This window comes from Manihot esculenta, chromosome 12 (assembly GCF_001659605.2).
Source record: "Manihot esculenta cultivar AM560-2 chromosome 12, M.esculenta_v8, whole genome shotgun sequence".
NCBI classification, from domain to species: domain Eukaryota; kingdom Viridiplantae; phylum Streptophyta; class Magnoliopsida; order Malpighiales; family Euphorbiaceae; genus Manihot; species Manihot esculenta.
In genome coordinates, this window is record NC_035172.2 from 7,983,569 (window position 1) to 7,997,096 (window position 13,528).

The following is a 13,528-nucleotide window of genomic DNA, read 5'->3' on the forward strand; positions in this document are numbered from 1 at the left end:
CTCAATTCTCTTAATCTTTTTTTATTTTTTCACTTTGAGATAATCTCAATTCTCTCAAAATATTCTCATTCTCTCAAAAACTCTATTCCTCAAAATTTTCTCTTTCAAACTCTAAATTTATTTTATAATATTTCGCTTCAAATTTCAATTTTCTTTTAATAATACAACAACTTCTAAAAATTTATCGAAGAAAAAATTTATCGATGAAAGCAGTTAAAAGTAAAAGATTAACAAATAATTTTATCAATCAAGAAATATTAAATTAATATTTTAGGTGCATATGTATTGATATTATTGATACATTATTTTACATATAATATTTTACGGATCCGATAAATATTAGATCTCAATATTTAATATAAATGACAATAAAAATGAATTACGTACTCACAGACTTAGCCTGATGGTAAGTGCATCCGAGTAAATCTAAGAAATTTCATGTTCGAATCCCCCGCTCCCCATTTAAAAAAAAATGAATTATAAAATTTAATAATGGAGCCAATAATAGAGTAAATCTAACATGGTTGTAAATTAAAGTTTGATATTTTAACATTCCTCTTCACTTAGAGGGCTAATGAAATTAAGGTGAAATACAATTAATGCAATTGTTTTTTAAATTTCAAGCCGATATTAAATATTTCAGATATATTTTTAAAATAAATATTCTAGTGAAAGTATACAATTAGCTAATAATTTTAAATATTCTAATACTTTAGTTAAAGAAGAAATGATAAAGTTAATAAATATTGAGCATTTATCTTTTTCATTTACTAAAAAATTGTGAATTTGCAAATTTTTCAAATTGCTTTATGTATCCAAAATAAAATAATTTTTCTTAATACTTTAAGGAGATTGTAATATTATGTTATAATAAAACTAAAAATCAATTGATTCAATTGCTATTGCAATTGAAATATATAATTTTTATTTTCTCAGATAGCTAGACAGATTATTAGCAATGTTAATTGATATATGGGAATTATAATAATTATATAATGTAAAAAAAATCATTATGTTTTAAATATTTTAATGAAAAACATACGGCATAAAATATTACACAATTAATTAAAAATATTTTAGAAGAATATTCATTTATTTTTTTCGTATAGATTAGTATAAGTTTTTAATCAATAGTGCATCTATTGCTTTTTTAAAAAATAAAATAAATTACACTTTAATCAATAAATTTTAATATAATTAATGGATCGATCACTGTATTTTTAAAATTGAACACTAAATTCCTACGTAATTAATTTGTCTAAATTAAAGGTCCTCCATCTATTTTGCCATTAAAAGTATGAAAATTTCTTTGTTATCTTTTTTAAATGAATAAATTACACTTGAGTTCTTGAATTTTAGCATAATTAGTGGATTGGTTCTTGTATTTTTAAAATCATATACTTAAATTCATCTATAATCAGTCCGTCCTCTTCTATTATAATTTAAACATTTTGATCCTTTATTTTTATTTGAAATAATATTTAAATCCCCATTAACTTTTATTTATAATATCCCATTTAAATAATTTTTGACATTTTTTATTCTTCAATTTTTATTCATTAAAATACTTCAATACTTATAATTTCAGAACTTTTAAAATATACTTATAACTTCAGTTATTTTTAAGTGATACCAAATAACTTTTAAATAGATTGTAAACTTTTATAAAAAAAATATTTTATAAATAAATTATAATTTCAAAAGAAATCTGACCATCCACTAGTTTTGAACTAATGTTTATAATGGATGAACGAACTGTAATTTTAGATAAATTAAATATAGAGGGATTTAAAAAGATCCATAATCACTATATTTTGCACTTAAAACAATTAGATCAAACAACATTGTCAGTGATAAAACCTGGTTATGGCATAAAAGATTTGGTTACTACCATATTAATTCTTGGATGCATATGCAAAAGAATGGTATAGCTAGAGAGATGTCTGCTATCATTGGTGATGATGTTTATGGCTTTGGAAAGGTGCACATATTTATGTAGGAGCTATCTTGTAATTCTAATCTAGATAGGTTTAGTTTTATTTCGATTTTATTGTGAATTTGATGTGTTGTAATTTCATGTTTTGATTAGAGTTTTATTCTGATTATGTTTAGGAAAATTAAAACTATGTAAACATTCTAGATTCACATATATTTAACAACTTTTTTCTTAATATTTATTTTTAATTAGATTTATTCTCTCAAATTTCACTCTAATGCATGAGCGTAATATGTTAGGTGGTATCAAAGTATAGAAAATCACATCAATCAAGATGGCTAGCCTTGATCAAGATGATAGCAATGGTTCTTGCAATCATGATCAAGGAGCTAAACCCCTACATAAGAAATGCATGTTGCAATAATTGAAGCCACATCTCAATCGATGAGTGGTTTTTAGGTTAAAGCATATGGAATGCGGTATTGAACAAATAGGGTGACTAGATGCAAAGAGAGATCATGCAGAAAATAGAAGACCAAGAGATGGTGCAGCCAATTCCTTCTTGTAGGCAAAAGTGTCTATTAGGCCATTTCCAACGCGCAAAACATCAAAATAATATTATCTCCAATCTTCTGCACTATTTTTAACACCAAAAAAAATTTTCTGTTTATATTCTTTTCTCTTTAATATTATATTATTTATTTTACTTTAACTTTATTTATATATTTTATTCAAAAAATTCATATAATTTTATATATTCACCCTAAATATTTATATATTTTACAATTTCATCCAATATTCAAATATTCAATTATATTATAAATAAATAAAAATAATTAATTATAAAAATACATTAATTAAATATTAATGATAAAAAAATATTACCTTTTTTTGAACTAAAAATGTAATTGCATTCAAATTTGGAAGTCCAACATCAAAGTATGAACAATCAATTGTGGAGGGGTGCTCAGCCACTCCATCCTGTCTGAAATAGTAGAGACAGCTCTAGCTATAAGATGTGCCACACTATTGGCAGATCGAGGAACAAAACTCACAGATACTGAATTCATCTCTGCTATTAGAGATTTACAATCATCAACAAGGGACCCAAAACTAGAAAAATCAGAAGTTGAAGAAGAAAGCAAAGCCTTCACTACCGTAAGAGCATCTGATTCCAACACTATCTGATCATAACCCAGCCTCTTAATCCAACTCAGAACTTCTCTAAATGGCAATTAGCTCAGCTGTTTTAGGAGAGAAGTAACCAAGGAGTCTATGTTGACAAGCGCCAACAAAAGAGCCATCATATGAGCGAAGCACTCCACCAACTCCAATGAAGCCATCAGGGAAGACTGCTGCATCTACATTAGCTTTCAAGAATCCTTGAAGCGGTGGAACCCAGAAATGTAACGGTGGAGGAGCTGGCACAGCATCAGAAGAACTGTCATCAACGTGTCGCGCATTACACCAATCGTAGAGGATTGTCCTAGCCCGATACACCACAGCAGCAGGGCTCGACCACTTCGAAGACCAGACCACATCATTCCGTGCCTGCCAAAGAGCCCAGCAGATCATTACCACCATAGCTTGGTCTTCCTTTCTCACCAGCTGCAAAACTGAGCACAACCATGCCAAAAATGACGCCGACTGAGGAAAAAGCCATCCAATCGAAGACGCAAGCCATACCCTCTTGGCAAAAGGGCATGTAACCAGCACATGGAGCACAGATTCACTAACAGAATTACATAAAGGACATGAATTATGCACAGGAACATGTCGCTGTTGAAGCAGCTGCAAAACTGGTATGGCATTATTGATTGCCCTCCACACTAAGTCGCGACACTTAGGAGGAGCCCTGACGTTCCATAATTTTCGCCACATCGCACTAATATGACCTCCCACAACTCCATCCCCAATATTAGTTAGGAATTTATAAACTGATTTAACTGAATATTGACCCTTTGGCTCCAACTTCCAGATCAATCTGTCACTAGCAGCAAATCAAGGGAGGGGAATAGACAGTATGGCCTGCTGCTCTTCCATACTAAAAATTGAACGTAACAATGGCAAATTCCAAAAACCATTAATCATCAAATCATGAACAAAGTTTACCTGTGAGTTAACAGGCTGCGATGTTTGCACCCAGGAGGAAGGCAAATTTGGGATCCAAGGATCTTCCCAGACTCGAATTTGCTGTCCATTTCCAACTTTTCAACACATACCGGCCTTAATAACAGATTGTGCTTCCCAAATGCTTCGCCAAAAATAGCTCGGATTAGACCCCAGACGAGCCGTGATAAAATTAGCATCAGGAAAATAACGAGCTTTAATTAACCTTGCCACCAAAGAAGAAGGATTAGTCACAATATTCCAAGCTTGCTTTCCAACCATAGCCAAGTTGAACTCCCTTAACTTCTTGAAGCCCAATCCTCCAACAAATTTTGGTTGACTCATCCTATCCCAACTCATCCAATGGATTCCCCTTTCATGGTTAATACCTTTACCCCACCAAAACATATTCATCATCTGTTGGAGGTCGTAACAAAGAGTCTTAGGGATTAGGAACATGCTCATCACATAATTAGGAAGTGCTTGGAGCACTGTTCTTAGTAAGATTTCTTTACCTGCACGGGACAAGCAACGATGTTTCCAGGAGTTAAGTTTCTGCCACACCTTGTCCTTTAAAAAACCAAATATTTCCCTTTTGTTTATGCCCACTACTGATGGAAGACCCAAATATTTGCCCAAACTTGAATGCTCTTCCACGCCTAACACAGAGCACACACCAGCCCGATCATTCTGTCTCGTGTTCTTAGAGAAGCATATGGTTGATTTCGTGAAATTTATGAGCTGCCCAGATGCCTGTGCATAAGTAGAAACCACCTCCTTCACAACCTGAGCTTCAGCAGCAGTGCTATGGAAGAAAATCAAGCTATCATCGGCAAAGAAGAGATGAGTTATCTCAGGGCATCTCCTAGCCACCCGACAACCATGTAAAGCCGAACTAGCTACCTTGTGCGATATAAGCTGTGAAAGTCCCTCAGTACACAAGATAAATATATATGGGGACAAGGAATCTCCTTGTCGCAATCCTCGTGTAGGCATAATTGGACCCAATTCCTTCCCATCATGAACAATATGATAGCTGACTGAAGTAATACAGTGCATGATCACACTCGTCCACTGTGTTGAGAAACCCATTTTATCCAAGACATCCGAAACATAATTCCACTCCATATGATCATATGCCTTGCTAATGTCCATCTTTAAGGCACCATAACTCTCACGACCGTAGCGCTTGCCTTTGAAAAAGTGCATAAGCTCGAAGGCAATTATAGTATTATCATGGATGCTTCTCCCGGCAACAAATGCCGACTGTGATGGAGAAATAATCCGAGGCAGTAGCCTTTTAAGTCGATTTGCAACCATCTTGGACATTATTTTATAAAAGACATTACACAAAGCTATTGGCCGCAAATCCCCCATCGTCCCAGGAATTGTCTTCTTTGGAATCAAAACTAATGCTGTTTCATTTAACTCTACCGGGAATGTACCGACAACCAACATTGAAATACAAGTAGATGAAACATCAGACCCAATAATATCCCAGTGATATTGGAAAAAACCTGGGTTGAACCCATCGAGACCAGGTGCCTTGTCCGCCTGCATGCTAAACACTGCTGCACGGGCTTCCTCAGGTGAATAAGGAGCAAGAAGAAAAGCATTATCTTCCTCAGTAATATAGTGAGGGATATGATCAATAATAGGCTGAGTATCACCCGAATTTGCCTGGAAGATATCCTGAAAATAATCAACAATAAGAGTGTCGAGAGCTGGCCCCCTCTCACACCAAACCCCATTGCTGTCTTGGAGCCGATGAATCAGATTCTTCTTTTTTCTGTTTGTAGCCATTGCATGAAAGAATCTAGTGTTAGAATCTCCTTCTTTCAACCAAAAGACTTTGGCACGTTGCTTCCATTGTATTTCTTTATCCCTCAACAAGTCATGGTATCTCTTCTTAGCCTCCTCAAACTTGCGAACATCAACCAACGAACGAGAACCCCGCAAGTGCTGCATATCTAACTTACACTGTACCAACTCCTGCTTATGTAGATTTCGAATGTCCAGCCCCCATCTATACAACAATTCTCCACACCAAAGTAATTTATTAAACACATCCACAGAGGCACTCGAATTCCAAACATTGGAGATCAACTCACGGCACTGTGGCTCTCTTCTCCAACTGTTCTCAAATTTAAATCTCCTGGCCAACTGGGTCGGAATAAAGAGACGTATCTCCAACAGTATTGGAAGATGATCAGATGAAGAAGCTTCCAACGAAGCCGCTCTAGCATGGGAAAACAAAGAATTAAATGATGGAGAGGTAAGAACTCTATCTAATTTTTCTTCAACCCACCGATCTGAGCCCCTACCAGTTTCCCAAGTAAATTTATATCCGCTCATGGGAAAATCACAGAGTCCCGCTGCCATTACAGCATTGCGAAACCCCTGAATCAATGCATTTGGTTGCCGTCTGCCTCCTTTCTTCTCATGATTAGCTAGAATGTCATTGAAGTCCCCCATACAAACCCAGGGACGTGTGCTCATAGTTGCTAAATTCTGTAGTAAAGCCCAAGACTCCTGATGATGATTACGATTAGGATGTCCATAAAAGCCAGTTAGTCACCAACTACCCACCGAATCCAAGTCAACCTCCACATCAATACATCTAGCCGATTGAAATAGAACATGCACAGAGTCAATAGCACGCCAAAGTAAAGCCAGATCACCACTATGCCCCACACAGTCTACAGAAACAAAATCATCATAACCCAATAAATTTTTTATTTCTTCAATCCTATTACGATAACAAAGAGTTTCAATTAAAAAAATAAAACTTGGCCTCTTTTCCCTAACAATTTCTTTTAGGAAACTAACTGCCCGTGGGTTGCCAAGCCCACGACAGTTCCAGCTAAGGTAACTCATTTCTCTCGACGGGCCTGGTCCCCAGAACCCGCCGATAACATGTTTTTTGGTGCAGCCCTTGAAAGTGTAGAATCAGGTCCTGCATTGGTACCACCATCTTGGGCCCTCTCCTCATTTAATGCCTCCTCCATACGACGCCGCTTCAGGTCCACAATAGTAAGCCCAATAGGAGATTGCATGGCTGGGTGTACATGGGAATTAACAGCATGTTGAGACAAAATAGGAGACTTAGCTAAAGCAGCTCCAGTAACCACTCCCTTATCTTTTTCAGAATTTGAATTTAAATTAGGCCCGTGATAAGCGGCATAATCTTGATCAGTTTCCATAGCTGAACCACTACTACCTTCTGATCGGAAAGACCTCCCCGGCGTACGGAGCCACCGTGAGCTCTTGTTCACCATTCCCCCTCTGCGAGGTTTAACATTAATTATAAACATACATTAATTAAACATTAATTAGCAAATTAAAAATAAAATAGACTCATATCAGAGAAAAGAGCTCAACGTCAACAACCATCAGCCTCATCCACATCTAATGTATATGATCAATATCTTAATAATATTGTTGGATCCGAGTCTGGCCTTCTAGAATATTAAATATTTAATGTACTGTTGATAATTATAGTTTAAATTAATATATATTGTTCAATTATAATATATGTGTCATTCTACTATAATATATTATAAATAAATTAATTTATCATAAATACTATTTATAATTAAAAATATATTAATTTAAATTAAATTTTAATAATTATAAAAATATAAAATAAATTAAAAATATAATAAATTATGAAAATAAAAAAATTAAAGAAAATATATATAAGTTTTAGATTATATATAAATTTTAAAAAAATAAAAAAAAAAAACTGAAATGGTATTGCTACAGTGTCACTCCAACTGTAGCGCAGCACCAAAATCCCACTGGATTTTGATACTGCGTTGAAGAGTCATCTCTAACGCTAAATTGGCCTTATGAAAGTTTGTAAGAAGAGGACGAATATATAACCCATGACTATCCTAGACGGTACAAAAATTAAGAGAGCAAAGGTGCTCGTGGTTATGATAGATATGATGAAAGTATGACAAAAAAAAAATCTGAAGTAAAAGTCAAATATTCATCAATTTGATGGAAATTTCACAATTGAGGAATTCTTGGTGTACAAGTATATTAACAACTTTGTCTAAGGCAAAGAATATGGCATTGAGCTGAGATGACGAAGAGCGAAAGGATGCACCATGATTTTTATCGAAGGAATGACGAGGACAATAAATAGGCTAAGGAGGATGAGGCAGGAAGTGCCCAAGTCTCTTCTTAAGTTACTAAAGGAGGAGAACTCAAACAAGAATTTAACTAGTGGAACTAGCAAAGCAAATAGTTTCAACCCTTTCAAAGGTATAAATCCCCATACTAAATACACTACTCTTAAATGTTATGAATGCAACGAGGAAGACCATAAACCCATGAGTGTTCAGATGAGAAAAACTATTAACCTAGTTGAAAGAGAAAAGGAAATTTATTGTGAAATCGAGGAGACGAGGATGAGGATGATGGATTTCAATTGAAGATCTCATGGAAGGAAAATTGGTATTTTGCAAAAGAATGAAAAGGGACAGCAATTATTCATGAGGACATAGGCAAAGAGCAACTCGATATCGCAACTGGAGCTGTGGTTGTATCCCTCAACCATGATTGTTTTAAGAGTTACCTAGCCTTTTGTATCCTAATGTTTTATTGTTTTTGTTTGTTTATAAATTCTTGAAGAAGCAAAGATAGATACGAAGGGGCTCACTTCAACTTTTCAAATCCTCATCCTACAAAGGAGAAGATGCTGTGTACTTTTCTAATGAAGATTTTCATTCTTTCGCACTTCAAATTTGGAGCCAGAGTTTATTCAAAGTAGGAAATAATAAAGTAAAAGCTAATAAGACAATCCTTGTGGTTTGTTGCGACAAATCTTAGCTCAAGATGAGATTCTTTCAAAGGGGGAGTATGATGTGAGGCTTGATCTTTAATGAAATAAAGGACCAAAGTGTTCAATTTTAGGGCTAAAGCAAAACCAACAACATGCCCTTGTGCCTGCCTAATAGCTTGAGCATTCCCTAGGACGTGCTCAAGGCAAAATCCTCAGTCTACCTCCAATACACCCTATGGCGTGTTCCCTGTCTGCGACACGCCCTAGGGCATGTCTAGCACAAGAGAGCGTCTGATTTTTATATTATTTTGTCTAGATTTATATCAAACTTGGTTCTCTCAAATTTCACTCTCATGTGCGAGTGTGTTTCTTTGTAAGCTTCGCGCTGCGTCAGAAAGCATGAATAAATTGGTGTGAGGAACTACTAGTTTACACAGAAACAGGTAACAAGTTAACCATATATGTTGAACTTTAAGCAGTTTCTAACCCTAACCATTCCATCATTTTCATACTAATACATACACAAGGAACACCATTTCAACTCCCTAGCCATCTACTCTAAGTCCAAAGTACCAAATAGCTTGATGGCAATCAATTAAAGGAGGGGAACTGCATTGGGTAATTACTATCTCACATATTCTTCTTGTCATCAGACTGTAATAAAGTCTGATCTATCGACTCCAATTGGTTTCTTAGGTTCTGATTGTCCTCTAGCAAGCGATCATACTCTAGAAGGAAACCTTCAGATTGTTTTCGCAAAGCCTCAGCTTCAGTTTCTGCTGCCTTTGCTTGTTTCGCTTTTCCCTCACATTCAGATTCTAGGTTCTTGATCTTAGTCTTCAAGTTAACAATCTCATCCTTCAGCCCTTTGGTCTTCTCTGAATTACCATTTTTCCCATCATCAAGGCTCTGGCTTTGTTTCTTAGCAGCTTCCATCGTCTTTCTAAGTAAACGTAGTTCTCTAATGTAATGGTGCAATCTATCTATCATCAACGAGAGGAATAGCAAGAATCCTGCATGCAATTATTTATCAGATCAAATACTAAATTCTTAGCAAGAATCCTGCATGCAATACTTATCAAAACAAATACTAAACTTTTAGCAATAATATCAATATCCGTTATTTGTTGTTGACAACTACCAATCCAAGTCAAAGCCTTATTATTCAAGTTCTTTTAGTAGTAAGAGACATCAAGGTACAACATACAGTCAACCAACAAATTCTATCCTTCCATTCATATCACCAGATTTATTTAGAAGCACAAAATCTGCCTGAGTAGTTAGCATGATTATGGGAACATGAAAACCATGCAGATTGATGTATGAGATTCGTATGAGATTTCATATTTTTGACTCATGATTTCAACTTAGATTCCAAAACTTTACGAGATTCCTTAATCAACAGTAAAAGCGAAAACCTTGCAGATTGATATGCTGTTCAGAAGGCCTAGTCTAATACCGTTTTGTGCTCCCTATCTGAAAGCTTTCCTGAGAGAATAGACATGAATCCACAATGCAGTCTCTAATGAAAGCAATCTTCTCAAATGTGATAACTAAATAAAATGATGCAGTATCGTCATTGATCTAGTTGGCTATCATATCAATGCTGCAAAATAGCATAGATTTGAACGTGGAGGGAGAGAGAAAGAGAGAGTGAGAGTGAGAGAGGAAGTCTTATTACTAGTCTTTAGCTAACTAATGAAATAAATAGGATGCACTAAAGACAGCAACCTGACATGCTTACTATAAACTCTGCCTCACACCTGCATTTGTATCTAATTTCTTGACACATAAGACATACCTAACAGTTCATAGTTTCCATGATAAAGCAAAGCTAAAATTGCAAGCACTAGATTCTCTTAGCAATAGTTCCGGCCATTAAATTATGGTAGTTGGACCTAGAAACCACCTGAATGAATTAGTTTAAAGTTTGACATTTCACCAGCCAAAGCACCAGCCTGGCTTAAATAGGAGAAAAGCCGGATCAATATATACATACATACGTACATACATACATATATATATATATATATAGCATTGAGGAACTAGTCTCTCTATCTCCAGTAAAGCTAACGTCTAGATTTCAATAAAGCACATCGTTATGGAATTAATACTCAAAATTAACCTTGAAACTAAATACATTTGACAACTCATGGATTACAATTGTTTCAATGAACTTAACCTGTTGGCTCAGCAGTTCAATGACTCAAGCTGAACAGTCTAATGTTTAATATATATATATATATATCGTAGGAAGAAAAATCCTAAAGTCAGCAACTCTCCTATAGATAAAAAGGAAAGATGTCCAATTGACCTGCATAGCGTGAGATATATGGGGGGGCTAGAAAACCTCCCCTGGTGTAGCTCCGTGTCAAAAAAAGCACGGGGGAGAATTTGCAATGATCCACTTGTGTATAAGCAAGCTTGAAATACACAGTGTAGGTTCATTATTAAGAAGATACAACATCAAACAGTTGCAAAAATTAGATAAAACTCCTGTTTCCAAAATGGTTCCACATAAGAGCATGTCAAAGCCACATATAGCTCCAACTGACGACGAAAAAGAATGTTATTAGTTAATTAATTGCATAAAGCAATGAATGCAATAGTTCTCTAATTGCGTATGTAGCTCATTTTAGATAAATTCTTAATATTTTACTTGTATTCAGTCCCAATATTTTTAGCAATAAGATAACAATGAGCTCTAATAACCTCAAAAACAAAATAAACTAAAAACAACTGAAAATCCCGGCTCAAAAAAAGGGCAACGAATTACATTACACATTATAAAAGTGAAATTTTGTTGTAACAATTTCTATTTATTTCATACAAATTATATCATTTATCGCAATCAATTTTTCGATAAAATCAAAATTCAACCACCCAAAAAAATAATATCAAACCAAAACATGGGTTTCACAGTAAAAGCAACCAAATAGAATTACCCATGAGAGACGCTTCAAGCATATGCCTGGACATAAGGACCTGGTCGGTAGGATTAGGAGCACCAGCCTCGAGCATCCGGTTTTGAATCTTGATCATACTGTAAACACTAGACAAGAGCACAATGAAGACAGTTCCGGCGATGGTTTTGACCATAACAGGTCCCCTCCCTCGCTTCACCCGATCCAAAGTCATGATAACAAGCTTCCTCAAAGGGGTTTTGAACAGAAACGTCAAAATCAAGGCCATTTCGGCAAAGATTACAGTGTAAAGGAGCTGTATCATGTTGTATATGGACTATGATTCAGCACTAGATCGACGAGATTGAGAAGAAGCAGAGAGAGAGAGAGAGAGAGAGAGAGTTTGATATTTAAATTCGGTGTGGAGCGTGACAAGTGTTGTTGGGGGTTTTGCAGTCCGGTGAGGAGGATTTAAACCCTTGTACACAGGTGGCTAACAGTGATTTGTTGGAAGAAGAATGGGCCTTGTATGGTTTATTAATTACGTTTGACTTAAAACGTCCTCTGTGAATCCCCGCAGCCTGGACGCTGATCTTTACTCGTTGTATTGTCGGCCGGGAATGTCGATCGTTGGATTAACCAAACTAGTACTTGTTTAATCGGTTAAGTTACTAGTTCACGATCTTGACGATTTTTTTGTTAGAAAAAGATGTATTTTTTATATATTTCCAACAATCATGGCGATTCATTGATTAATCATGTAATACTCTGTGTATATCTCGCATATCCGATTCATATCAACATTATTTGGTCAGAAGGCTGTTCCATCAAATTTAAATATGAGTTTTAGTCTCTTGTTATTTAAAAAATATTTATTTATAGCTAATTTACCTGTAAATATATGAAAATTCATATTCATCTCAATTCATGTAAAAATAGTTTAGGCAAATATTTTTCGTATTATTTAAGTCAAGTGCTTGAATATTTTTAAGTATTTTAAATGGTATCACAGTATTCATATTCTTCAATATAAGCCTTTAAGTTTAATGTAACTAAATATTATACACTCTAATATTTCATTTCCAAGTACGATAGGTGTCGGTCTAAAATCTTTAGACCTTAACTTGCTAAAAAAAAATTCTCTCTCTAAATTTTTTAAAAAGAATATTCTCTCTAAAAATTGATAGAATTTCTTAAAATAGGTGTTTTTTTTGTTGAAATTCGCAATCGCCTTTGCCTCACCAAACAATGGTAATTTCTTTCGCCTTATTTGGACGTGATTTTATCTTTTTTTCTATCCGAATTACTATATATATATGAGTGTTGTAATACCCGGCTAGACTCCGGTATCGGAATTCCTACCGTCCGGTGGAATCTCGGATGTCGGAGACCTCTAGAAGGGTAGAATCATGTTTTATAAAAATGTTTTAATGTGTTTTATGATTTTTAAGTATTAAATAAAATGAGTTTTTGCATGAAAAGTCTTTAGAGGAAAACCCAGGTTCGGCCGCCGAACGTCAAGTTCGGCCGCCGAACATGCATGCGTTTTGGAGGCACGTTAGGCCCCCGAAAGCATGAGTTGGGGAAGTCCAGGTTCGGCCGCCGAAAGTCAAGTTCGGCCGCCGAACATTGCATGGATGCGGAGGCACATTCGGCCCCCGAACGTGGTCTGGCCAGCCACCTATAAAAGGGGCACTTAGCCGAAATGGGCGAGTTTTCTCCCATTTTCGGCCACAGCAAGCTTCCGACCTTCCCTTTGCAACTCTTGTGTTCTTCTTCCAAATCTCT

The 13,528-nt window shown here is 35.3% G+C and overlaps 1 protein-coding gene across 1 annotated transcript; it reads right to left on the reverse strand.

Annotated features, from left to right (window-relative positions):
* Positions 1-9,265: 9,265 nt before the first annotated feature.
* Positions 9,266-12,268, reverse strand: LOC110627389 (B-cell receptor-associated protein 31). The gene is made up of 2 exons (XM_021773680.2): positions 11,783-12,268; positions 9,266-9,850 (listed from the first exon to the last, which is right to left on the reverse strand). The coding sequence occupies exons 1-2, from the start codon at positions 12,063-12,065 to the stop codon at positions 9,468-9,470; spliced, it is 666 nt and encodes a 221-aa protein (XP_021629372.1). The 5' UTR covers positions 12,066-12,268; the 3' UTR covers positions 9,266-9,467.
* Positions 12,269-13,528: the final 1,260 nt, after the last annotated feature.